We start from the raw sequence: 26377 nt of genomic DNA, 5'->3' as shown, positions 1-26377 counted from the left end.
GGTTCACACGGTTCAAAGCCTTCCTTGCTGACATAATATGTTTAAAAACAATGAAAATATAATGGTGCTATAAATATAAGAACAAGATGATCAGTAGAAAAAGCTATTGAATTCACTAGCCAATGTCTACAAATATTTGAGCATTACCACTTAAAAAAAATATTTTTCTTGGACAATACCTGCTACTTTCCTGGAATTGGTTTTCTGAATAACAAACCCTGCAATTATGATGCAGAGAAGATACTTATTCTTGGGTTGAACTGTTGGTTCACAAACTGGCCGCCATACATAGAGCGCAAGGAGAGACCAGAGAGAAAGGCAGACCACTCCACACTGATAGGTGGCAGTTTTAATAAACAAGGGGACTTGCATATGAGGCTTGTCTGGGGTGGCCACAAGATGAGTAAATCTCGGCCCCTGCCCCCCATAATCTTAGGTTTATATAGAGGCCTTAAGTGGGTTCAGTCACACACCATCCAGGTGGTCTTACCAAGGTATTACTCTCTCAAGGCTGTGTCCTTGAAACAGCGCCTCGTATGGGAACAGTGGGCGGAACATTCATTCCAAGGACAGGTGTGGGTGAGGAGCCTCTGATCGCCCAGGTCCAGCCTGCAAGTCAGCCAGCAGTCATGTCCTCCTGATGACCTCTGCCAACATGAATGCAACCAAAAATATTCCTTGTTAATGCCTTGTAATTAGGAAGAGATACTACCCCACTCCAGAGGAGGAGAGGGCAGAAAGCAGGGCTGCTGGGGGCACACCTCAGGCCAGTTCTCCCTTCCCAGTCCCTGGTGCTGACCGGGGGAGGGAGGGTTGTTCCCCCCAAAAGAATTCTTTGTTTTTTCCTTGTGGGCTAGCAGTTCATTAGCCGTTACATAATTCACAGTGTCATTGTACTGGAAAAAATGTTGATTCTAACAACCTGTTTATCTAAAAGTCCTTTGATATGTTCTTGGATAAATGATCGATGAAGTGCCTTGTGAAAAAGCATCCTCTGTACCCAGCATTTTTATTTAAGTAATTTGCTAGTCTTCATATTCAAAGTGAGATTAGGGATGATTTCTATGGGAGATTTAGGATAATTTTTGGTTTGCCTTACTACATACTCTTTATAATTTAAATTAAGTCAAGTAAAAATGCAGAATAAAGGATTGCACCATTCTTAGAGATTATCAAAAGTAACCATAAGATTTTGCCAAATATTACAGTTTGAAATTATATTTGAACACCAGGTTTGAAGTTGCTTTGCATTTTGTATTTAAATCACTTAAAAAATTTTTAAATGTTTTTATTGATTCTAGAGGGAGAGGGAGAGATGTTGAGAGCTCCCCTACTCCCCCCCACCCCCCTCGCTTGCACTCGGACTGGGGATTGACCTGCAACCTGGGCATGTGCTCCAACCCGGAATCAAACTGGTTACCCCTCAGTGCATGGTATGATGCTTGACCCACTGAGACACACTGGCCAGGGCTGAAATCACTTTTTAACCATATCCCCATCTGTTATCACACCCATCCACATTCCAATTTGATAATGAGAGGAGAGTGTTGAGGTTGAAGTTTACAACCTTACGCACCATTTTAAGTATGATAAATTTCTGGAGCAATATACAGTGACAGAAAAGCAGCTTCGATTCGGGTGTCCTCTTCATGTTGACCACTAAATGGCTGGCATATCAGATTATGTGGCTCTGAATCTCCTTGATTTTCAGTTAGATAAACAAACTGTCCTGCTCCATTAATTAGAATAGGATTTTTCAGATTGGCTTTATTTCACTATGTACACTTCTACTTAACAATAAATTTTAAAAATGAACAGTGAATATATATAGGCAACATGTATTACATGGATTATATGTTATAAATATATATATATATAAATTGTGGGTTTTTTTAAGTTAGTAGGTCTAGGCTATGTGCATTTTTAAAATACATCTATGGGATGTACCTCTGCTACCTAGTAACAAATGCATGTCCCCCATTTAGAAGAAAAGAGAGGCATAGAATGTGGAAGGTAAAAGTTACTGCAGACATCTGACTGTATTAACATGATGCTTTCTTCATTCATGTAGGCAATTTTGCAAACTGGAAGGAGTTCCTGGCTTCTCCCATTTTTTGGCTGCTATATTCCCTTTGCAAGTATCCCTTACATATTTAGCAGTTTACCTGACTTAACTACTACTATTTGTAGATTAGAGCGTTTCTTTATTATTTTTAAAAAATATATCTTTATTGATTTCAGAGAGAGGAAGGGAGAGGGAGAAAGAGGGAAACATCAGTGATGAGAGAGTCATTGATCAGCTGCCTCCTGCACGCTCCCTACTGGGGATGGAGCCCGCAACCCGGGCATGTGTCCTGACTGGGAATCAAATCGTGATCTCCCGGCTAGAGAGTTTTAGAATTGAAGACTGTCATCCTAAAATAGCTGAGATTATAATTATTTACATATATATGCTCTCCCAAGTTCACCAGCTTAGCAGAAGTTGATTTAAAATAGCGTCTGCAGAATTATTGCTACCACCTTTTAAGGTCATCAATATCCCTGAAGACTCAAAGAAATTAAAAACTCAAAGTCGTCATTAAAATCAATTATTTTAATTGCTTAAATAAACATGTAATCGACGTAGGTGAGGCGGATCACAAGCAGTTTGATGAAAGTTGCAGTGTCATCCCATTGCTGGAGACAGCTCCATCCAGTGGACCCACCGAACGAAAGGGGGTGCTCACTCAGCCTGCAAAGACATGCACATGGTGGTGGCGTCCGAGCGAAAATCAATGCAAATACTTAACAGCTCATGTTTGAAAAATATGTTTCAATTACACAAAGAAAAGGGTCATGACCAATTTTGCATCTGCTCAAATCAGGACATTTTAAAAGGTGACGATCTGTGAATACCGAAGTGTGTGGTCAGGTGGTCCATGATCAACACAAATACAAATGGAAATCATTTTATGAAACTTTGCGGAGAGGCCATTTGAGGGCGAGGCCTGGGTTTTGCGGGTGGGACTCTGGTCTTCAGGTCGGGCGAGGGCGCGCACGCCCGGGGCGCGGGGCCTCCGCAGGCGGCGGCGCGGGCCGCCCTAGCACTGCAGTTCCTCCTCCGCCCGCCGGGGGGCGCCCGCCGAGCTCTGCGCGCTGGCGTGGGCCGTGGAGCTGAGCACCTCCTCGAAGCTGCCTCCGCCGGGGGTCGTCCCGCCTACTTTCGTCTGAAAGGGGCAGAGACGCAAAAACGCAGTTAGTGCCTTCTTGCCGTAATGTTTTTATCACATTGATTACTCTCAAGTTCGGAAAAAAAATTTTTTTTTTCCTTGAGAAGGTTTGTAAAGGATGCAGAGAGGCTTCCTTCGGCGAGTGCCAGGATGTCATTCGTCCTGGGCTCTGACTGCAACAGAAACTTTCTGATTGCAACAGAAACTTGCATTTTGTACAATTTCAACAACGCTCTCTTTCTCTCTCCTACACTTAAGATCTGTGGATTCGCCCCATCTACTCACTCACCCAGAGTAACGATTTAATGAATAGAAACGGAACTGGATTTTAGGTATAACCCCCAATTTTCCAAAGGCGTGGGCATTTTTAGTGACTTCGACTTAGGTTTTCTACTTGAGATGAACAAGAAAGCCTGCGTCTCGGACAACTGCCTCTGGGAAAGCCAGAGTGGCTCCCCTGAACCTGACTTCTGGTCCCTGCTCCGAGAGTTGGAAATGAATGAAGTCTTAAGCCCTGGGCACTTCACATGCTCCCGGGCAGTTGCCTTTACAGGAGCCCTTAAAATGTTTTGCAAGGCTCCTTTTTTGTGTACTTGTTATTGGCCAATAAGCAGAGACTTGGGAAGAAATCAATTTGTAATTAAGAAATATGGTTAAGTATTTTTGAAAAATTCCTTATTAAGAAGTTCTTTGAATGAATATTTAATCATCCAGAATGCTTAATGAAAGTCTTAATTATAGTCTCATTGGCCTTTCTTTAAGCATGAACAATGTGGAAAAACACTCTGAGGAAAAGAAAGGTGTAGAATAGATAACGCTGCTACTCTCAAACTGTGCACACCTCACTGTGGCCAAAGTGACCCCTCCCAAGAACCTAAACCAGGCTGGGGAAGGAATGTATCCGCCCGCTGCCTGGCCTGCCCTTTTAAAGCCTTCACCAGGGTTTAATAGTTCAACAATTGCAAAAAAACACACACTTTTCTCCAATTGTGACTAACATCCCTCTTTACCTGTTACAAAGTTGGATTTTTCCATCTGCTGGAGGTCAGGAAATCCATTTGGGAAAGTGACAAATATTTTAGGCTTGGGAATCACAAATACTGAAATCAGCCTTTGTAGAAAGTAGCCAAAGACAATGCGTGAGTGAGTGAGCACGGCTGTGTGTCAGGAAGACTATATGGAACTGAAGTGTGAATTTCATGTAATTTAAATTTCACAAGTCACAAATTTATTTTTTTCTTTGTCATTTTTATTTTTCAGCCATAAAAGAAGTGTAAAAACCATTCTTAGCTTACAGGCCATTCAAAAATAGGTGACCAGCTAAATTTGGTCCACAAGCCTTCGTTTACAGAGCACTGGTTTCTCCTCTGATCGGTGTTATTTTAGCACTGGGCGGGGGGGGGGGGGGGGGGTTCCTTTCAATTACGTGATATTTTTCACTATGTTTATTTCTTTCTGAGAGAAACAAGATTAATCCATTGTAATGAACTCTATTAATAGTTCCCATTTTCCTCTTTATTTTATTCCCATTCTTTTTTTGTAATAGAAATTACACACAGTATTGCATCGGATCAATACAAATTGCTGATGTTTTCTTCTGGGCTTTGTTCCATTCTTTTCTCCTAGCTCTTGATTTTCTCACATCAAAATAGAAAAATAAAGAAGGAGGGAACCGCTTTGAAATAAAGCAATTTGGCCAGGAGCAGTGAAATGAAGGTGTTTCCTAACCACGTGGGTTTAATGGCTGCCCACTGCAGTTCTTTGGGCAAGGACCTGCCCAAGCAAAGATGTGAAGAATAAACCCCTCCTGGGCCCTTCCCTTTGTAACGGTTTTACATCCAAGAATTTGTCACTTTGTTCCCAAAATTATAATTGTTCTTTGCAAAAATTTTATTCGAATTAATGAATTGAGCTTCCTGATCTCTCATAATAAAATAACTGGTTGAAAGGACACAAAGAAACAATAAGAATCTTGTTTTTTGTTTGAAAATCAAGCTTACAGCAATATCTGAGAATGGCAATGCGGCATATAGACCTGCAAGGAATTTCACTCTTACTGAGTCACCAGTCGTTCCCTCAGCAGGAAACAGCCTCAGGATCCACAATGGAAGAAAATTACAGAAATTTTGTAAAAGATTTAGGACACAAAAGCAAACTATGCAGAAAATAAGCTATATAAAAAGGGGTCAAACATCTATTACTTAGCCTGGAGGAAAAAAGGGAAAAGAAATTTGTAATTACTGAGGAAGTGGGAGGTTTTACACAGAGTATGATTATTAGCTATTTTCCATTGCCCGGTGGGCGGAAAAAGAAGGAACTAGGCTTTGACCGTGACATAGGAAGTGGGTGGGACGTGAGTCTGGTTAAAGCCATGGAAGATCATGCAGACACAGAATTCACTTTCAGGAGGTCATGACACACGCTAGTATCCAGCTGGCTGAGTGAGTTGGTTCTGTGCATGTCTGAAGGAGGAGACAGGCTCTGTACCTTCCATCCCAGTGAGGTCAGAAAGTGAGGAGCTGAGAGTGCAGGTCAAACACTTAAATCATAAAATCATACGTGAGCTGCGAGCTTACCAGAGTTTCCTAAAAGCAAATGAAAATAGGTTGCTCTTTATTCTTCTTTTGCTTCTTCATAGCTCCTTCTTCTAAAGAAAACCTAAAAAGCACAACTTCTCCTATGTCAGAACTTGTCTAACAAGCAACAGAATCCATCCTCTTTGGAACGTCTTAGGCTGAGAACCAAATGTGGAGACATTGACTCTTAGGGTTTTTTCCGCCTTCTGGCAAGAGAAATGTCCAAGATATTGCATGTCCCTCCCTATCAAAAGTTTTCCCCTCAAATGAGGACAATTTAATGGCTCCTATTGGTCAATCAAGCGATGATGCTGACAAGAAGAGGCATGAAACTGCACAAGGAGAAACTGCTGGTAAATGAAACCAGTGAAGGCATGGCAGACGCTGAGGAATGATTTCATTCTTGGGCCTTAAACACCTAATCACAGGCCTGATAAGGCAGAAGCAGAAGATTCCTACGTTAAAGACCCTCCCCTAAGGGGAAGGACCTTCCAGGCCCAAATCAGTAGGAGCATCTAGGACGTCTAGTGAGCAGTAACACGCCCTCACGGGCCCTTCTCGGGCAGCACGGTGAGAGCAGTGTGGTGACAGGGGATTCAGCAGCAGCTGGAGTCAGCATGTGCAAAGAAATACCTGCTTTGAATCAGGTTAAAGATAATATTTGTTCTTAATTTTCTCAGTAATAAAGAAACGCAGAAATGGATTGTCTACAAAACAGTGATAATTATATCAAGATATAATTAAGTCATTTTTAGGTGATATCTTTCAAAATATAATCTTAGTAGTTTCAATGATTTTTCCTCCTTTAAAAGTTCTATACATTTTAAGACTAGACTGAGTTTAATTTTGCTCTTTTTTCCTCTGTAGACTAAATTATCTATGCTCAAACAATGAATTCAATGAATTTCTTTTAGCTCCTACTAGGTATGCCAAAGGTATATTTTGAGTTTATACCCAGGGATCTAATGCACTATTACAAAATAATGCATCTTGTGACTCAGCTTTATTTTCCCTGCGTGATAACCAAACTGTGCTGTGTTTAATATGTGAATTGAGTAAACAAGTTTAGGCAGCCGACAGGTAATGGATGGCACTATAACATGGAGCCAAGTTTGTTTGTGCTAGTACACGTCCAAACCAGAGGAGCATTGAATTGTTACAAAACGTACACTCTAAATTCAGATTTCAGAGATCCTTTGTTGCGTCCACATGCTCTCTCACTTACCTACTTTTCGAAGAATAGCATTAAGAGTTCTAACCAGCTAACCAGTGAAGAGATGAACATAAACCCCAATTCCTTTTATTAAACAATTCATTCCTAGTGGTTTATATGAACAACTTTGTAAGGCTACAGTAACACTATTCAATCCTGGTTTTGTTTATACATTTGTATGTGAAGACTGACTCTGTGCAGGCTGCCTTCTTTACTGCACCAGATCCTGGCAGCCCCACCTTTGGAACTAACTGCAGCAATAACTATGCTGTCCTGATTCAATGGCCCCGATGACACAACATTCACTTCATCTGTACCTTAAGACTTGTGACAGTTGTCTCAACCCTCTCCTCAAATGATTTGAAAGTAGGAGAATTCCTAAAATAACAAAAAAAGAGAGGTCAGCTCCAAAGACCTACCTGTCTTGGTAACTATGTTGTCTGATTTCTGCTCTTGTGAACATCGCTTCTGCACCAGAACTGGCTGTCGGTGTGTCGTCTACACCGACTATGTTTTAACACATATTTCTCTTCTGCTAGGTTAGACCCAGAAATCATAACTTGACATGGAATTTTTCTAAGTAAAATAGTCAGATACTCAACTGTAGAATAACAGAGCATTTGGCAATGGTACAAATGTAATAATTCCATTGTGCACCATGAGTCATCAATGCGTCAAAAGAGTGATAGCTTAATTTTTCATTTACTAATTGTTTCTATCACAACAATCTTTTTCCCAACTCTCTCTCTCTCTTTTTTTTTTCTTGGTAAGCACACAGAGTCTATCTAAAGAATGTCATGTTTGAGTTTTCCCATTTGGAATTTTGAAGTTATTTATTTCAGTAAATGTGAGACAAGTAGTGTTTCTGAAAGTCAATGCTTTGATTGTTTTAAGTTGAAATATTACTTGGGGGCGTGCAGGAGGCAACTGATCTATGTCTCTCCCTCTCCCTTCCTCTCTCTCAATAAATAAAAACATTTTTAAAAATGGTGTTATTAGCACGTGGCATTTTTCCTCCTGAAGAAGATATACCTATTTTTTCTCTTACCAGAGAGAACCTTCACAGTCTATTGACATTTTATTTGTGACTCATCACTGTGTTAAATAATCTCTATACCACTTGTACCTATAAGTGTTAAATACTTCATTTGGTGCTTTTTGGTTTCCTATACTGGATTTGGCCACATGACATGATTTAATGATATTACCACTAAAATTGATATTACCAAGTGCAACTAAAGAAATAACACCTGAACTAGAAATGTATCTTAAATCTTATATCCATGTCAGCTTTCAGCAACAAGGATTGCCATTATTTTCAGATCAAATAATTCAGTTTGATAAGCCACTTACGATTCTCTCTTGAGTGCAGAAGAAATAAAATAAGAGGCACGGCCTAGAGAAACTTCAGAAAGGAGAATGGCTATAAAATATAGGCTTCATTGTATGGTGTGGGATGAAGCATGGCTCTAATGCTACCAAGAGGAAAATAATGTAGAGGACAGGTTTTTGAGCGAATTTGGCCTTGTTAGGCACTGTCTCCCAAGCCTCTGACGCTCCAGATGATCAGAAACGCATCTGCACTCTGGCTGCATGAATTCACAATGGGGAGATCAGGGGGCCCCAGCATGGCAACACATCTTGCATTTGATTCGAACTTGAGTCAGATGCTTATAGGAATCCTCCCTCAGCCCTCCGTTTCATGAGGAAGTATTAGTAAAATTATACTTGAATGACTGAAAAGTAGACATTTATTGGCGCCTGACTCCCACTGCAAGTTCTTTTTGGATAAACCTGCTCACATGACTGTTGTCGTCTGTTAGTTACATTAGACCACACTAGACAGTTTGCCTAATAGTTCGCGGGTATATGTTAGGTGAGTAAAATCATTTTTCTTTTTAAAAAATATGTTTTTATTGATTTTTTAAAGAGAGAGGAAGGGAGAGGGATAGAGAGAGAAATATCAATCGGCTGCCTCCTGCATGCCCCCTACTGGGGATCGAGCTGAAACCCTGGGTTGGGCCTGACCAGGAATCGAACCAATGGCCTCTTTGTTCAAGGGTCAATGCTCAACCACTGAGCAATACCAGCCGGGCAAAATCATTTTTCTTTTAAAGTTAATTTCAGGCAAGTTTATGAAGACTGAATTTGACCTATAAGCTATTAATGAATTTCTGGTTCACAGAGCAAAATCATGTTAATTTTTTGCAAGCTCCAGACTTAAACTTTGACAAGTAAAGGAGCTTAGAGCCTCAGGTTACACACTCAGTTTAGGTGTTCTTATACTAGGGGGAGCAAGTCATGCAAATATAAACTAAGCAATCCTGAATCAATGCTCTCTATCACCAAATTAGGGAAATAGAAACTGTGATTAAATTCCCAAAGTAACCAAGTAACCCCAGTGTAGAAGAGACATCATCGGACATAATAAAATAGGCATTCCTCGAATTAAATTATAGTAGAATACATGCTGGAGAGCAGGGAGAAACTGTTTACTCATTTAATCACATCATATACAACTACAAACCTTTAGCACTGCAAATGACCCCAGAAAGAACTTGGCTTTGGAGATCTCAAACTAGTTAGAGCAACTGAACCCCTGTACCCGCACCACAATACATGATATAAAGCAGGTAGAAGAGGCACAGTTCCAACTGAAGTGGGGGAGGGTCCCAGGGCCTTCATTCCTCCCCCCATCACCATGGCAACTCAAGGCCAGCGCCATGGGAAAAGCAGTAAATCCGGTCTAGCCTCTTATTGTAAACAAGATGAAACTGGTATCACCGAGGTGAGTTTTCCAAGGCTGCAAAGCTCATTCTTGGCAGAGTTCACCTTCCAGCTGTATCCTGATTCCCAATCTCACATTCATTCCTCTATACGACCGTTTTGCCTGATTTTATCTGACTGTATCACAAAGTCAAGCAAACTGGAAGCGGAGAACATCTTTCTCAGTTTGCATCTAGCCAATAATTTCCATGACATTTTTATTGTTCAACAGATACCTCACCTTAATTTATACCTTAAAAAATCCTAATGATAGCTTTTCCAAACCTGTAGTCCTCTTAGTTTCCTGTCCTTTCATTTAAACTTTCTTCCAGGCTTGTATTTAATTCTGGGGAAATAAACATATTTCCGCCTTTACAAGTGTGCTCAGAATGTTCTAGGCCTTGTGCTAAGTGCTTACACAGGTTACTTTGTTTACATCTCACAACTGTATGAAGTAGCTCTCATTTCTCCAGTACACAGCTAAGAGAAGGAAGACTAGTCCCACGTCTCCATATCTGGAGAGCCTGGATTTAGGCTGGTGTATCTGGTCAAAACCCAAGCTCATTGCACCTACAATACTTCCACCGAGTTGCCAGCCTTTTCTCCTGAGGCCCACACAGAAAGAGAATAAAGTAGGTCATGGCCCTTCCTTTCACATAAAGAAGGAGAACAATCCACATGGCACTTCCTTTTGTATAAAGGAGAAAAAAAAACCCCACAAAGTAAATATCAATAAAGTAACACTTCATACATATTCTGAATTGATATTACGTAAAAGAATTTACACACGTTACCTCATAGCAGGCATACTTATGGAATGGCGAATGGAGTAGCTTCAGGGCAAAAGCAGATTTAAGGGAAGAAAAAGACAAAAGAAGATAGCACAGTGTAAGTACATAGGAAACGTCCCTCTTCACAGTTCTCAAACAGCAGTTTCAACTGCCTGAAGTACTTGCTGCCCACCCCACCAAGATACTTGTTTTCATTGGGTAGCAGCGGCCACAGTGGGCTCCGAGGGTATAAAGGAAGAGCAGGCAGTGCATTATTGCCTATTATTTTACTTCCCGTAGGTTCCCTGGAGGCCAGGAGATCTGAGGAGAATGTCTGGCTTCCTCCAGGCCAGCCAGCAGCCCTGGGCATCCCCTGCAGGTCCAGCTCCTTCCCCACCCCCTTCTCTCGGTCCAGAGGACAGGAAGGGCTTGTCCAAGCAGAGCCAGGCAGGGAAAAGCTCATCGTCCCATTGCAGAGAAGCTCTCCAGAGGGATACATGTAGGAAACACAATTCGCACAGCCAGACGTGGGAGCCGGGACTTCTGCATGCAGCTACGACATCCGAACCCATTTCCGAGAACCCCGCGGCTCTCGGCCTGCTCACTCCAGTAACCCACCAGCAGCTGACCCGTTTTCCCTCTGCCTGCCTGCCTGCCATTTCTGTGGGAGGTCTCCTCAGAAGTCAGGGTGGAGGGAGGAAGCAAAGTGAGGTCCATTTTCCTGGGCTGGTGCTCCCCCGCACGCGGTCCGACACCATCCCTGCTTTCTCTCCTCCCGAGAAGCAACCTGGGAAGGGATCTGACTCATCGCCCTTCCCCAACACCCACTGCGGTCCCAGCCGTGCCGAGGTCAGCACGCGGCCAGAACCAAGCTCAAAAGGACGAGGAGATTCAGGGACACTTACGGTCCTACCTTAGACACTCCACTTGGAAACTCTAGGCAAAATATTTCCTCAGAAATTACATTAAAAAAAGAATTACTAAAAGAAATTCACCAGCATTATCAATCTACTAATCTCTTTAAATACAGACAGTTATTCAGAAAAACAATTACAAAAAAAGTATATAATGAGATTTCAGCTTTAAAGAAAAAAAAAGGTTTAATTCAGAACACATGTCCTAACACGTGCTTCTCTAGTAACTTTTTCCCTCTTCAACTTCAGAAAGCACAGAAAGTTGAAGATGAACCATTAGTAACAGTTACAAGATGTTCAGAAAAACGTGACGACCTATAGAGTAAATAATTTTCTGCTCCTTGACCTTACTTTCTCTAACTTCTATAAAAATACACAACTCTCAACATCCATGTTCTTTTTTTCCCTTCTCTCCGTTGGGAGGACCTCTGCCAATAAAGGAAGAAATGATGCAGAAAAAGAGACTTGCAAGAGATTGCTCAGCAAGTGACACTGGGGTAAATGATTCAGAAATGAGACAAGCGTGTGCTTAAACAAATTCAGATGCCTTCGGTGCCCTATAGTCTGTGACTCCCCGGTCAGGAGCACTCTCAGGAGAGGAGATTTAGTGTTTTGGCCGAGGCACCCCCACAGCGTGGGAGCGCGCTCGGGAAGGAAGGGGGGCCAGGAGCCCGCAGGGCCCAGGGGCAGCGCTTACCCGATGGAGTGGGACCTGCAGCCGGCGCAGCACAGGAGAGAAAGCAGGAGCAGTTAGCGCATCAGGATGCAGAGAAACGCGCTGGCCCTGTCCCCTCTCCCAAGGGCCCCGAAGCAAACGGTAATTCCGCTCATCACACTTTGTGAGTCTACTGTCTTTTTAATGTGTCTTATTTCACCAACCTGTTGTAAGTGGCGCTTCTAACTATTATTGTCGTGGATACGTAACAATGGTGAAACTCTCTACTGAAATTATGTGTCTTTTCCAAAGAGTTCCTCTGCACTAGATCACGTGCAGTTTGAACAAATTCACCGAGAAGTACCAGAAAGATGACAATAGCGTAAAAATTATTCCAACAGCTTGCATTTCTTCAGAATACTTTCATAACTGTGACCTCATTTCAACTTCACAGGAAACATTTAGTTAGGTAGCTTTCAACAATGTTATTTTATGGGTGGAGAAGGAGACTGAGTAAGTCTGTGACTGGGCTAAGGGGACTTTGCTTAATGACAATCAGGTTAGAATGAGAATCTTAGCTTGGGAAATATTACTTATTTTTATAAAACATATAAATTAAATTCTAACATAGAGCTTTTCATTCAGTCATTAAAAGGCCAAATTTTAGGTTTTCAAAATTGGGACATATTAACTTGGAATTTTTTTTTTTTTTAAACTAGAAGTACTGTTTTTCTTCCCAGGTATCCGAATTTTGGTGGCACTCTTTTTGAACAAGTTTAGAAATTTGTTTTTCAGAATGCACAAATATATTTTATCCTATAACTAATAAAAATATAGGATAATATACTCTTAAACAAGAAAGGGATTCCAAGTAACATATGTATGGTAAAATTTTAAAATTCCCTCCCTTCCATGTTATAAATTGACAAATTAATTTGAACAACAAAAAAAAAACATTAATTTTTCTCATTTAAGAATATTTATTAAATGTAAGCAATTTTCAAATATGACTTTTATTTACATTACTTCTAGCATAATTTGAAACTAAAAATTCTTTGCAAAATTTGTTGCTTTCACAAGGACTTATCCTCGTTTATATAAAATGTTATATATTATAGTTAGAGAAAAATACAGCTCTGAAAAAATGGGTCTACAAAATAGCATAGGACCATGATCTGCATCTCCAGTAACGTAGGCTATATTTCCCACTGTCTAGCCACAGTTCATAATGAAAATGTTGCATCGTCTACATAGGGCAATAGTTAACAACACGTTGAGAACTCCTGGGAGGTAGGTTATTCCTTACACTACAACACAGCCACACAGAAACAGGAGGAAAGGCAGTCAACACAGCCTTGATACTGTCCCCAACTAGTGTGCGAACAGGAGGATGTCAACATATTGCATATGTAAAATACGGTGTTTGTTCCTTACCACTTAGAAAAACAATGAGCAGGGCCTTTATAAAGTACAGAGTGGACTCTTTCCAGTTTCTGTCATATGGGGCCACCTTGTACTGAGAGAGTCACTTAGTAAAGATAAAAACTAGTATTTACTGAGTGCTAAATACATGGAAGGCTCTCTTCTACTGCTTTTAAAATAACTCGATGACGTTGTTACCCTTTATTTCCATTTCATAACTGCAAAACTCAGGTATTTGCGAGCTAAGTACATCTGGCTTCATCACCTGGGAGCCTGTCACTAATGCAGATTCCTAGACTCTACCCAAGACCTACTAAGGCACAACCTCAGAGAGGTGCAATCTGGAAATATGTATTTTAAACAAGATTCAAGTCCCCTAAAGATGGAGAAACACTGAGGTCCCAGTGTTCAAGTGAAAGGTTTCACGTAAATAGGTAGAGAATGAATTTTATATACATGGCAAAATCTATTTTCTTGGATATAACAGATAATAAGGTCTTCCCTATTTAGGAAATTATTTAATTAGTGTAGACAAATGTTTTAATACCATTGAAATGATTGCAAGTTTTATTTGTAATAAAATTAAGGTTAATTAAAATCCAGGATGTTTACCTGTTAATCACATGCTGCCTCTGAAGAATCTCAATGGCTTTCGTTATTGCATTATTAGTACAAATATTCAGATTAATGTACATGTACTCACTTAACTCTAGCCTCATGAATGGCAAGTTTTTAAGATGGTGCATTAATATTGGGCATAATCTAGCAAAATTTGAAGCAAAAATAACTTAAACACAAAGATATAAATATTTGCCTCCAGGTATCAAGGCTTCAGGGTAACAAAAAATTAATAGTTTAAGAATCCAGTGAAATAATACACACTAATCTTTTTAAAAGAAGAAAATGTAAAATGTACTTTAAAAGTTTTTAAAGAATGAATTGATTTCTAGAGAAAAAGGAAATTGATTGCTAAGGAAAAATCTCATAAGCATATCAGCTGAATTCAAAATAAACTATGATAGTTTAAACAAGCTAAAAACAGAGTAACAATTCTATATAAGATAACTCCTTAGCACATAATGTAAACAATAATGGTCAATATAGCAATGTTTTTCTGGTGACTATAGTGAGGACATTTGATTCTCAGTTCAAAATCTTGACATTCACCCTAATTTTATATGATAGTGAACTACAGAAAATAACCAAAATGTGCAAGGGGACTTCCAGCTATGCACTGAAAGATAATACAGCCACTAAAAATGAAGGTGTAATTTTTTTACATATTCACAATATTGCTAAAGTGAAGAAAGAAAACTATCAGAAATATATCCCATATACTAGTATCTTTTTGGAATAAAATAATACATACGTTACGTATTTAGTATAGAAAAAATACTAGATAGATATACATAAAACTGTAGCTACAACAGTTTATCAGAGCACATTCCACTGAATGCATATTTTAACTTACTGTTTAAATTACAATAATTAAAATTCAGTGTGTGCTGCATTCTTTTGAAATCCCCCCTCATGACTAGTGATTAAAGACATCCTCTATCTTCTGTTTTTACTAGGTCAGGTCCTAGTGGAAAAAGCATATTTGGGACTAGGCCTGCCACTAAGCTGACCTTCAGTTAGAAAATGTGCTAACATAATAATCTATCTCAGTGACCAATCACAATCTGGCACATAATATTTTAATCCAATAAAAAATGAATATGCCAGGAAGAACAGCCATTCCCAGGTTCTCTCCCACAGTACCTCATGTCTCCAAACTTCTTGCTAATGGCCGTCCCCACGTTGCTGAAAGCAGCAGTTGCCTTCTGCCCTGCGTGACTCAGGGTTTCATGTGTCTTCTTATAGCTAGAAGTGAAACAGAACAATAGCTTATATATCATGATGGCCCATAAAACATTCACCGTCCATCTTGCTCTTGATGACTGTTTCTAGTCATTGCTTGGGAATGATGGGTTGGCTGCCACTCATCAGAGGGAAAGTCAGAACATTAAGTCTGAATTCAGGAAGAAAACACGTAGGCAAGCACAGAGCTGAATATGCGGATCTTTAATCACAGAGTGGAGCTGTTCTCAGAGTAGAGAGTCATCCTTAAAGAACTGTATTTACTTTATGAAGAGACACTTGTCAATGAAAGCAAGCTCTAAACATCGAAGATAACACAGAAATTTAAAAATGTGTATTTCAAAGAGAAATTTAAGTTTTTACTGTTAGTATGGGTAAATTAACCATAAAAAGGCCAGATATAAGTAGTATTTAACTTACTTTTCTAATACTTACATCGGAGATTAAGAAAGGCACATAATTTAAGATAACATAGTGACTTTCAAAACAGCTTTAGGAATATAGTACTGCAAAGATCTGCCTGTTCATAGCCTATGTCCCCACTAGACTGATCCCTTGAGGGCAAGGAAGCCATTCATCTTTGTGTCAGCAGCGTCCGGCAGAGGGTTACAGGGGAACTCAGTTAATACCAGATGAATAAATGGACGGTCAGAGAGGATGCTCCTCTGTGGCCGAGCGGGGAGTCGTGGCAGTAACAGAGAGGACGTGGGGGGTCACAGAGATGCACAGACTTGAGAGGAGGCGATAAGTGACAAATAGAACAAGATGAGAAGATCGGACTGGGGTTTTGAGCATAGTGACAGGAAGAACAGTTGCTGTATCCACAGGTCTGAGAAATTTTTAAGAGCTATTAAAGCGGGAAACAAAAGACACCTAACCTGAGGGAATACAGAGAAATGAACAAGTTTTATACATCACTCCCCAATCGAAGTCAGGTGATCGTGCCGTCCCCTTTACACTTACACAGTGCTGCACGTCAGTTATATCTCTGCGAAACTGAAATCAACACCAAACAAAAGCATTTTGAACAGATTTTTTAAAAACTCCTTCATATAGTGCACATAGCATCTTCTTCCAATATACCCTGCTCCCAGGTAAGTGTCCCCAAAGCCGCCTGCTTAGTCTAGAGCGCTTGCATCTCTGGAACCTCCGAGAAGCCTTTTCAGTATATGAAATCAGTTGTGCAGAAATGTCCCTTGTCCCCCCACCCCTTCCGTCTCCCACAAGTCACACGGTCCTAAACGTGCTCGGTACCTTAAGGAAATGCTTCGCAGCACGCCCCTTGGATTTCCTCGGGGCTGGAACCACTCCTTTTGTCGGCGGGAAGGAATGAGTTTACAGTGTCGCAGCACCATATGCCATTTATTTACACAATGCCTGTTTTTCAGGAAGCGTAAAAATCATATTGTCTAGGTCATAAAACCAAACAAAATACCCACTTACTAAACAGAACATTTCCTAGTAAATATGGAAAGACCAAGAAAAATGTGGGTCACAGAAGAATCTGGCGAGTAGGAGGGGATGTGTGTCTCTGGAGAGGGCTGTGTGAGTAGAATGGGAGGGGGGCTCCAGGCGCTCTGGGTCAAGCAGCAAATGAGAAGTAAGAAAATGAAAGAAAAGAGTAGCTTTTGGGATGTTTTCCTATTTTGTTTTCTGTGAAGGTACAAAAATACCACCTTATTTAACTTATAATTTTATTTTTACATTTTACTACATGACTTTGGGTTTTAATTATGGGGAAAATTTTTCTGATTACATGAAACCATGGAATTTCAGGAAGTTTACATATGAAATAAAATATTAACATCTAACTTGTTAGTAGTGACAAGGCAGTTAAAATAGTACTGAATGTTAATGATCAAAAATAAAAACATCAGTCATTATTGCAAGATTTGGGTGAGGTGTGATCTTGAAATGATATTGCTGAGAACTCTTAGGAAGAAATGGGCCACTAAATAGGTTCCCAGAGCAGTGTCCCGAACACTGGGATTAACCGGGCTTAGAAACAGAAAGATTTGAATGTAGTGGTTTCATCCTTAAAGTCAAAAGGGGAAAGCATGTCATCTTCTAAAATGTTTTATCTTAAAGCATTTTTCTACATACAAAAAGAAGAAAAAAATTAAAAATTCAACAATCTTTTTACAAGATACTTTATAGCGTAAATACCTTTTCTATCATGGGATTTAAAAGCAAGAATTACTTTAATGATTGCACATGCAGCATTTTACCAAAGTTACAAGAAATATTTAGGCTCATTTTTTCCCCAAAGGTTCTCTAAACATGTTGTCAAAACACAGATTTACCTCTTGAATCTAGAAAAAAAGAATCTACTTCGTGCCTTGTGTGATGAGATGAAGCCGAAAGGTAAGAAGAAAGAGCAACTAACTGAGATTGGCTCCGCATGGCCTTTAGAAGTAGGTCTTTAATCGTCACTGCCACTTCTGAACTCAACGGAGCTGCAACAGGCTCCTCATGAAAAGACAATAATCCTTACTGACCATAATGGCCTGGAAGTCTTAGAAGCACACAATCAAAGAGTAAATAAGTCATAAGCTAAATGGCAATTTTCAAGCACTGTGCATTTTTAAAATAATGCTGAATGTTAAAGTTTCGCTCCTCTTTATAAAGGATAAAGTTATTACACTTTCCAAAAAGATGGCATGGTCTGAATTCCTTTCCAAAAACCTTTTGGAGACCTACCTACCGTTTGGTCTGTGGTACAACTCAGAGGGGTTTATTAATTAGTAGGAGAATCTCACGGGTTAGCAAAGGCTGCACACTTATTAAAATGAAGCATATCGGATTAGATGGGCCACCACAATGCTGCATTTCTGTATCCCCGCTCCCTCTCTCTACAGAGAGATTCAATATCTCCTCCTGTGGCCTCCCCACAGCTAGACCCCAAAGCCACACACATCCCTCATACCTCCTTGAAGCCTAAAGATGACCTACGAAAGCAGTAGAAATTGTTAAAAAAAAAAAGGATAGGGGAATATTTTGTGTCTGCTCTTAGATTCTCTTAAATCAAGGCATGTGAAAAACTGACAAAAACAAGAGCAATAACTAACACTGGACACAGGCTGTCTCTTGACCTGCTATTGTACAGTTATCTTTCTATAAAGGAGATAATTTCAGTCTGCTCTGTAATTATTCCTGCTCATCCAGTCCTATTCCAATTTGAATCCTAGCACAGACTAAAATATGCCAAGATCTTTCATTACCATACCACAGATTTTCTTTTCATTATAAATCAACTAAATAGGTCATGATTGCCTAATCAGTATGCACAGTATTGCCTCTGGTAGTCACCAGCAATTCTCTGACAGCTAAAATTCTTTTCAGTGCTTTAAAATCTAATTCTACCCAACCCAACCCCACCCAAATTTCCTCACACCAAAATTTTCATTATATGAGGTGTAGAGCTTGTCATGGAATGGGTATCATGGACACTAATAGCTGGGATTTAATTAATTAATGGAGAAAACAGATCCCGTTATCCCCCCAACCCCAACATGTGATTAAGACTTTTTTCCCCTTCCTTCAGCAGCCAAAGAAAAAGGGTAGGAGGAAGACAAGACGCTTTCCCAAAATGATGCTGTTGATAGGTGAATGCCTCCCTCTTAAGAAAGAGATTGATTCTTTCTTACAAAGCAAAATTCACATCATTCCTAAAGGTGAGTGAATCCATACTCCTCTGTATTTATTAAGTAATCTCTGAGGAAATGTCATCTACTCCTATAGCTTTCAAGACATCGGTAAGCAGACAGCTCCAGAATGTCCATCTCTGTCTCTGACTTTTCCTCCAAGCTGTCCTCTCGGTATACAAACTCGTTTGTCTACTGGGCATTTCACACTTCACAGAGTCAAAACAGTTCTTGGGTCTCCTCACCAGATCTGCCTCAGTCTTTCTTAAAAAAGTGAACTTGCCTATAAAGTGTCAGACACTGTCCTATGTTCTGCACAAATATGAACTCATCGAATCCTCGCTTCCTATGAAATAGGTACTAATATGATCTCAATCCGCAGATGCAGGGAGGCCTAAATTTCAACCCGAGCCACTGGAGACCACAGCGCATGGGCCTAACCACAATGCTCCACTCCCACGACAGTCAGCAGTGCCCACACCACCCAGGAGCCCAAACCAAAGACCGAAGGGTTACATTTGCCCCTTCTGTTTCCCTCACCCCCCACCTCCCAACCACTAGGAAATCCCACTGGCCTGACCTCCAAATCCTGTCCCCTCCCTGTCCACGACTCTCCCTCAGCACCATCCCCGCCTGGGCTACGGCAATAGTCTCATAAATGACTTTCAGGTTTCCTCGCCTGCCTCGCCACAGTCTGTATTACACAAGTAACTGGAGTGATCTTTCTGAAAGAAAATCTTTCTTGGAAGGAAATCCCCACCCGCCCCCTGGCCCGGGAGGCCCCAGTGGCTCTGATCTCCTCTCCACATCACTACACTCCAGACAGGGCACTTCCTTTGGGTTCCAGAAACCTGTAAACGTTGTTCTGGCTTCAGGGTGTTTGCAGAAACTTTTGCCTCTGCCTGAAAGCCCTTCCTCAGATCATCAGAGGATCTTTCTCACCATTCAAGTCTCAGCTCGAAGTACCCTCCCAGGACAGGATTTCCCTGCCCGGGACCCAGCCACAGCAGCTTCTCCCCAGCCTCGGTCTCCTCCTCTAGAACACCCCCCTCCGATATTTTCATTACAGCACTTCCTGATATTTCCTTATTTGTGATTTTGTTACTTGTTTCTTGCTCTCTTTCCTTTCCACACAGAGTAGGAACTTTGTCCATCTTGCTGGAGCCTATATCCTGTGGGTTTAGATTAGCCTCTGGGTAATAGTACCTAAGAGTAGACACTCATTAAAGTTGTACAAATGAACTGTCACGACCCCTTTAATGGCTTTCCATTGCCTGTGGATAAAGAATAACTCTATTACAGATGCCACAAGGACACTTCTCCCTGCCATCTCAACAGTAAGTAACCGACTGCTTTCCTGCGTGAGGGGCCTCCTCTCCTGTGGACCTTCACCAGGGCGCCTCCCTCAGGACGCTCCTCCTGCCCCAGGCTTGAAAATTCTGGCTCATCCTTCAGAGCTCTGCTTAAACACCCTCGGAAGCCTTCCCTGGGCCCCAGCAAGGTTCAGTCTCCTGCTTTCCAACCCGACAATACCCTGTATTTCACACTTATCTTTTAACTGGTAATTAATAATAACTTATAAGATAAACAAAAACAACACTCCATTTTCCTAACTAGACTATAAACTCCATACACCAAAGAATAAATCTATTCTATTCATTCAACAAAAACTTGATGCTAAGTAGGATGCCTGACTATAAAACCAATTTGTTTTTCAAACATGGGAAAAATACAAACTACATATTCCCCTGTGTGAAAAGCCTTCCTGGAACTTGCCTGCTCCAATTCCCTGTCCCCGCAGGACTATGAGTCTCTCCCCTCACTGGCCCACCTCCCACCCTGTCCCCAAGGGTATACTTGAGGCACCCTCTGCCCATCTCCCGGCTCCCTCCCTCCCTTCAGCAACAGAATAGCCCGGCCTTCCACTTGGTTAGCTTATCCCTGCAGTGTGGTTAGGGGGGCCAAGCAGAAAGGTCCAGGCTGGTCCTTCCACCCAGAAGGAGGTTCAGGTCTGTGCGACATGAAGACTGCAGATGTGGCTTAAATACAGAGGTGACCAGACCCGAGGAACTGGAGATTGTTCTGGCTACGCTGTCAGGGCCACTAATTGGTATAGGTCACCAAAGTGCATACATAAGCTAAACTACTATCAGGTCAGCTCATTTAATTTAGTGCCTAAAATCCAGGTATTCTTGTTAGGTGATTGTTCATGTGGCGTCGTGATACGTATTTAAAATTTATGAACTTTATCTTCTTCTATAATGGTCCTCATCAGGTTGAGGAAGGTTGGTTAGCCTCTGCAGGTAAAGTGCTGGGCTCCCTGGCTCCATCCTGCCCTACTCTGTGCCCTGAGCCTGTTGGGATGAGCCCTGAGGGGACACAAGGCTAGAAGCCTATAGGGTTGCTAGGCTGTTATAGGGGGAGAGAACATTCTCCTGGAAACTAAAGGAACCGCAGTGGGGAAATAGCAAACTCCTTTTAGATCCAACTTCTCAAACAAAGGGCACCTTCATGCAGGAACAAAAGGTCTTAGACCTTAGTCCTCAGGAGTCAGTGGACAAAGTTGGCCCCAAGAAAAACTGAAATAATTGCCATCTATTCAATTCTGGTACCTCTTCCTACTACCAGGTCTCTCCATGTCCACTTACAATTTTATGAGGAAACATAAAGAAAAAATATACATATTTAACAAATGCTTAAAATATATGATAAAGAGAAAACATTTTTAAATATGCAATCCCATAAAAGTGGTCTAAGTGAAAATAGAATTTTAGTGAACAAAGTTTAATTTCATAAAGCTACTTTATGGAGTCTGCTTCACATGCAACATTTTTAATGATTATTGAGTTTTTTTCTACTTTTAGAGAAAGTATTTTTTTCTTGCCACAGTACCAAATCGGCCTTGTAGAAAAAGAAATCGAGAAGTGGCAAGACGGCAAGCTAAGCAATTCGTTAATATTCTGCGAATATACTTACGCAGTCGTGGTCTGCATGTCATGCCAGCTCTTGCTGAAGTTCTGTTTTAATTCATTCATCAGGTTCATGCCGAGTTTTTGTTTTATCTCAACCAGATGCCTTTCTTTCGCTGATAAAACTTGTCGTAATGTTGTAATTTCGTCTTCTAGCTACAAGTAGGAGGGAAAAGGTGGGGAAAGATGTCAGACCAGCTAAAACATACACCTGCCAGAGTCTCTGTGTCCAAATCAGCCTTTGCACTCTCTAGTCTACACAGCCCACATTACGCTACAACAATCACACACCCTGCAGAGATGACAGGTTAATATACTGAGAAATAGAAATAGATTTTTCAGTTGTAATGACTATAAAAGTAACCACTGCTCCTTGTGAAAAATTTATTTCTACAGCAAAATAGAAACAAGAAAATAAAAATCACCTGGGTAATCTCCTGGGAAAGAGCCATCACTTAAATTTTTTGTTTCTAATCTTCCAAACATTTTTCTAAAACTGTACACAGACATAATTTTTGAACAAAAAAATTGGTTTTGTATTGTAGGCCTTATTTTATAAACAACTGCTTTTCAAGAGTCACTAGTCAGTGTTGCTTGTTTATTTTTGGTCACGACACACAGCTGCATCAGTGCAGACACGGACCTAGCAGACTGATTTTGCCAAGCTAGTACTTTAGGAACAAGAGAGGAGGGGATGCATGTAAAGGAGAGGTTTGTGCTGTTTTTTTCTTTTTAATAATTTTATTGAGATGTAATTATCATACAATAAACTGCACACATTTAAAGTGTACAAAATGGAGGTTTTCACATATGTATACTCCTGTGAAGTCATCATCACAATCAAGATAGTGAACATATCAATTCATCACCTTCAGAAGTTTTCTAAGTCCTTGTTGCATTGTCAATGGTTCTTCCCTTTTTATGGCAGAGTAGTATTCCATCGCATGGATATACCATAGTTTTTTTAATCTCTTCACCTATTGAAGGACATTTGGGTTTGGCTAATGCAAATAAAGCTTCTATGAACATTCATGTACAAGGCTCTGTATGGACAAGTTTCCTCCTTCAGCATTATAAAATTGCTCTTGCAGATGTAATTTCTAACAAAGAGTTCTGTAAAACACCTAGATTTTAGAGGTGTTGCTATGAAAATAAATTTGAACCTTCACAAAGTCTTTGATTCTAATTGATTGTTGTATGTTATAATGTATTGCCCTGGTAGTATTGCTTAAATTTACATCTTTATTTCCTGAAAAGTATAAATACCTGTGACTTTCTTTGTGAAGCCAGAAGAGAATCATTAGGATTCCCTTAGTATCTCACATCCATGGAGGTAGTAAAAGCTTAACACTTTACTATTTTTCTTACTTTAAAAAATATGGAGCAGCTGTGTCTCATTTACATTCAAAGTATCACCCTACTTCTGAGCACGAAGTGCGTCACTAATTCCATCAGTCATCTTGCAAACGTGTTGCGTGGGTCACCAGAGGCATAGCACCTCAAGAAAGGCAGCTAAGTTTGCAAAAATTCACCTTTTTATGAATGTAAGAAAGATTTTGTCCCAATGGTGGACAGACAGGAATAGTGTTGTGAACATTCATATACACAAATAATAAGCAAAACAGGCAGAAATACTGAAGCAGAAGCATCTTCAATACTATAGTAGAAAATAACAACAGTATCTTGGGTTTTTAATAAAATCAGTAAAATGTCATAATTTAACATTATTATTTTTTTTTTACACGAATGGAACATTTATTTTTATGCTCATGAAAATCTTCTAAAACGAATTATACTTTCCACAAACACATTATGATCAATAGGGCCCTGTCTTTTCTTGATGAACAAGTCTTCAGCATGCAAACGTGTACTCTACTGCGAAAGGGCTATGCTCAGAGACCACTAAAGGGGATAATACTTTTAGAGTCTCCACTGAATGAGAACACACTGTTATTTTAAAAAGTAAACCCTTTTATTCTTTTGCTACCAGGCTATATTCCCCCTTTGTCAATGTGTCTTCCTGCATTTAATCTGCCTAAGAATTCTCCAGGTTGATTCTCTAGCTCTTACCAAAGAAAATGCGTTGGCTACAAGTCAGCTTTTTGTTCTGTATTAGAAAGACCTTTTTGCTTTCTTTTGGATAAGTAATATGTTTCGAGTGTCTGATATTACTGGGAGTCTGTTTTTTTATTTTTATACATCAGGTATGACTAGAGTTTCCACTGTGTAATAAGAATAATTAGAAAATTATTAACTTGCAGAAAGAAATTACAGATGTAGAGAAAGAGGTTTAATCATCTTGATATTCTCAACTCCTATCTATGGAATCCCAGAAATTTATTCAAAATTGGGGTGCTGTGAAATATTTATTAGTTATATGGGGGGAGTGAGTAAAAGATTCATAGTTTTCTAATGAAATTCTTTTTTTTAAAATATATCTTTATTGATTTCAGAGAGAGGAAGGGAGAGGGAGAGAGCAAGATAGAAACATCAATGATGAGAGTCATTGATCGGCTGCCTCCTGCACGCCCCATGCTGGGGGTCAAACCCGAAACCTGGGCATGAGCCCTGACGGAGAATCGAACCACGATCTCCTGGATCCTAGGTCGATGCTCAGCCCCCGAGCCACGCTAGCTGGGCTCTTATGAAATTCTTGATCCCCAAATAGTGAGAAACACTGAAGTGCCCAATTTACCAAATATCATTCTAAAGAAAGAAATATAAAGTCCCACACCTAATATTTTTTTTAAAAAATCAATGCACATGTTAAAAAGCATTTGTGGGAAAGAGACTTCTAATGATGGAGACCTGAACTCATTTATTCAGTTGGGTCTATTCTCAGGTTCTATAGTAAAATTCCCTTCGTTTCAGTAAAATTTAAGACTCACTGGGCCTGGGGCATACAGCTGTGCCCACGGGAGCCGCAATGCTACCTTTGGCAAGATGATGCAATGCTCCCTCATTTCTGAGGCATCCAGAAATAAGAGACAGCAAGCATGGAGGCTAACGCATTCAGGGGAGGAAAACATGCATCCTGGTAACTTGAACACAGTGATGGGAGTCTGGTGTTATTTTCAGTTTCTCCTGACATCGCGGAGGCCTCTGCACATCTATTCTGTGCATTCGTTCCCTCTGTCTCCCTGTTTAAATAAAGTTGCTCAATATTTCTGTGCTACTAACATCTACTCCCACTTTCATTTCACTAAGCTGCATTTTATGCTCAGTATTCCATAACGTGACTTGGCCTTTGGAAAGGAGGAAGTGTTGGCATTAGTACTGTGAATCTGTGCTATATACAATCAAAAACTGCCAATGTGCCCTTGAAAAAATGACTTAAGAAAAATGGGTATTAATAGGACTAGGAAAAATACCAGACAGCATTACCAAGTAGGCAGAACCTATTTTCAGGCTCCCTCCACCCTCTCTGGGCTCTCCTCTCTTCCTTGGGTGTGTGGTTCCCCAGGAAGAACACATAGCGCCCTCACGCTCTTAGGCTTACAGACTCAGTTCCTTCCTTCAAAACCTTTATTCTTTCTGGACTAAGCTAGTGAGCAGCTGAAGTGTTAGGAATGAGGTGTACTGGAAGCTTATTAATGTGGCCAAATAAGGCAGGGATTTCTGAAAGCACTGCTGGTTATTTATATTCATGGAGTAACACAGGCTTACTTTTTCTTGATTATAAAAGTAATACATACTCACTCTTGAACATTTAGAAAATATCGAACACACAAAAATACATTGACATATGTATATATGCATAACCCAGTAATCCCAGAACCCAGAAAAATCAAGTCATTTTATAAAAGCTGTCCTGTTACAGAGGTTGTATCTGAACTTAAACTTGGACTGTTATATGAAGGAGTTAAATTTTAACAGAGAATCAGTAAGCTCACACTGGTCTACAGAATATAACTTTTGGACACCACAACTGACATGAACAGGTCATGAACTAGAATTCCAGGCCTTAAGAAAATGTGGAGCTGGTACATTCTCAGTGAAGTTGACTTTGGTCCGTGCACTCTGGAATGTGGGGCCAATTTGAAGTAAACTGAGTGGTTCTGGATCAGTGGCCACAGACAAACCCAGCTAAAGAAGCAGGCTATTCGATTTGAAGTATTATGCTTACAAAAATGATTTATGCTCTACCAGAGAAACAAGCTGCTCTTTTATTTTATAATGAAGTTATTTTAGGGTGTGTCTTGTGAAAGCACCTGAAAAACCTTCAATATTATTATGAACTGTCATGAACACACACTATCAGACCATGAGAGCTTGAGGAGTCTGGAGTGGACAAAGGGGGCTGAGCGGCAGGTGGAGCTCAGAGCTCTGTCCCCAGCCTGCAGAAGAGGCCAGGGCAAGGGGCAAAGCCTTGCTTCCAG

General features: G+C 40.4%; 1 protein-coding gene across 5 annotated transcripts in view; it reads right to left on the bottom strand.

Moving 5' to 3' along the window:
* Positions 1-2578: 2578 nt before the first annotated feature.
* The window catches only part of TPD52L1 (TPD52 like 1), a 59526-nt gene continuing 35727 nt past the window's right edge, over positions 2579-26377 (bottom strand). The window contains exons 3-8 of one of the 5 annotated variants that reach the window (XM_081140045.1): positions 22006-22154; positions 15287-15388; positions 10559-10597; positions 7316-7376; positions 5786-5867; positions 2579-3206 (exon numbers count right to left, since the gene is read on the bottom strand). In XM_081140045.1, the coding sequence (XP_080996171.1) occupies positions 5823-5867; positions 7316-7376; positions 10559-10597; positions 15287-15388; positions 22006-22154 (396 nt within the window). In that variant the 3' untranslated portion in view covers positions 2579-3206; positions 5786-5822. The remainder of the gene's footprint in view (positions 3207-5785; positions 5868-7315; positions 7377-10558; positions 10598-15286; positions 15389-22005; positions 22155-26377) is intronic. The other 4 variants (XM_081140043.1, XM_081140046.1, XM_081140044.1 and 1 more) reach the window with 4 other exon arrangements.

The sequence above is a fragment of the Miniopterus schreibersii genome (assembly GCF_964146895.1).
Source record: "Miniopterus schreibersii genome assembly, chromosome: 6".
In the NCBI taxonomy this organism is placed as follows: domain Eukaryota; kingdom Metazoa; phylum Chordata; class Mammalia; order Chiroptera; family Miniopteridae; genus Miniopterus; species Miniopterus schreibersii.
This window is presented reverse-complemented; position numbering and strand designations above follow the sequence as displayed.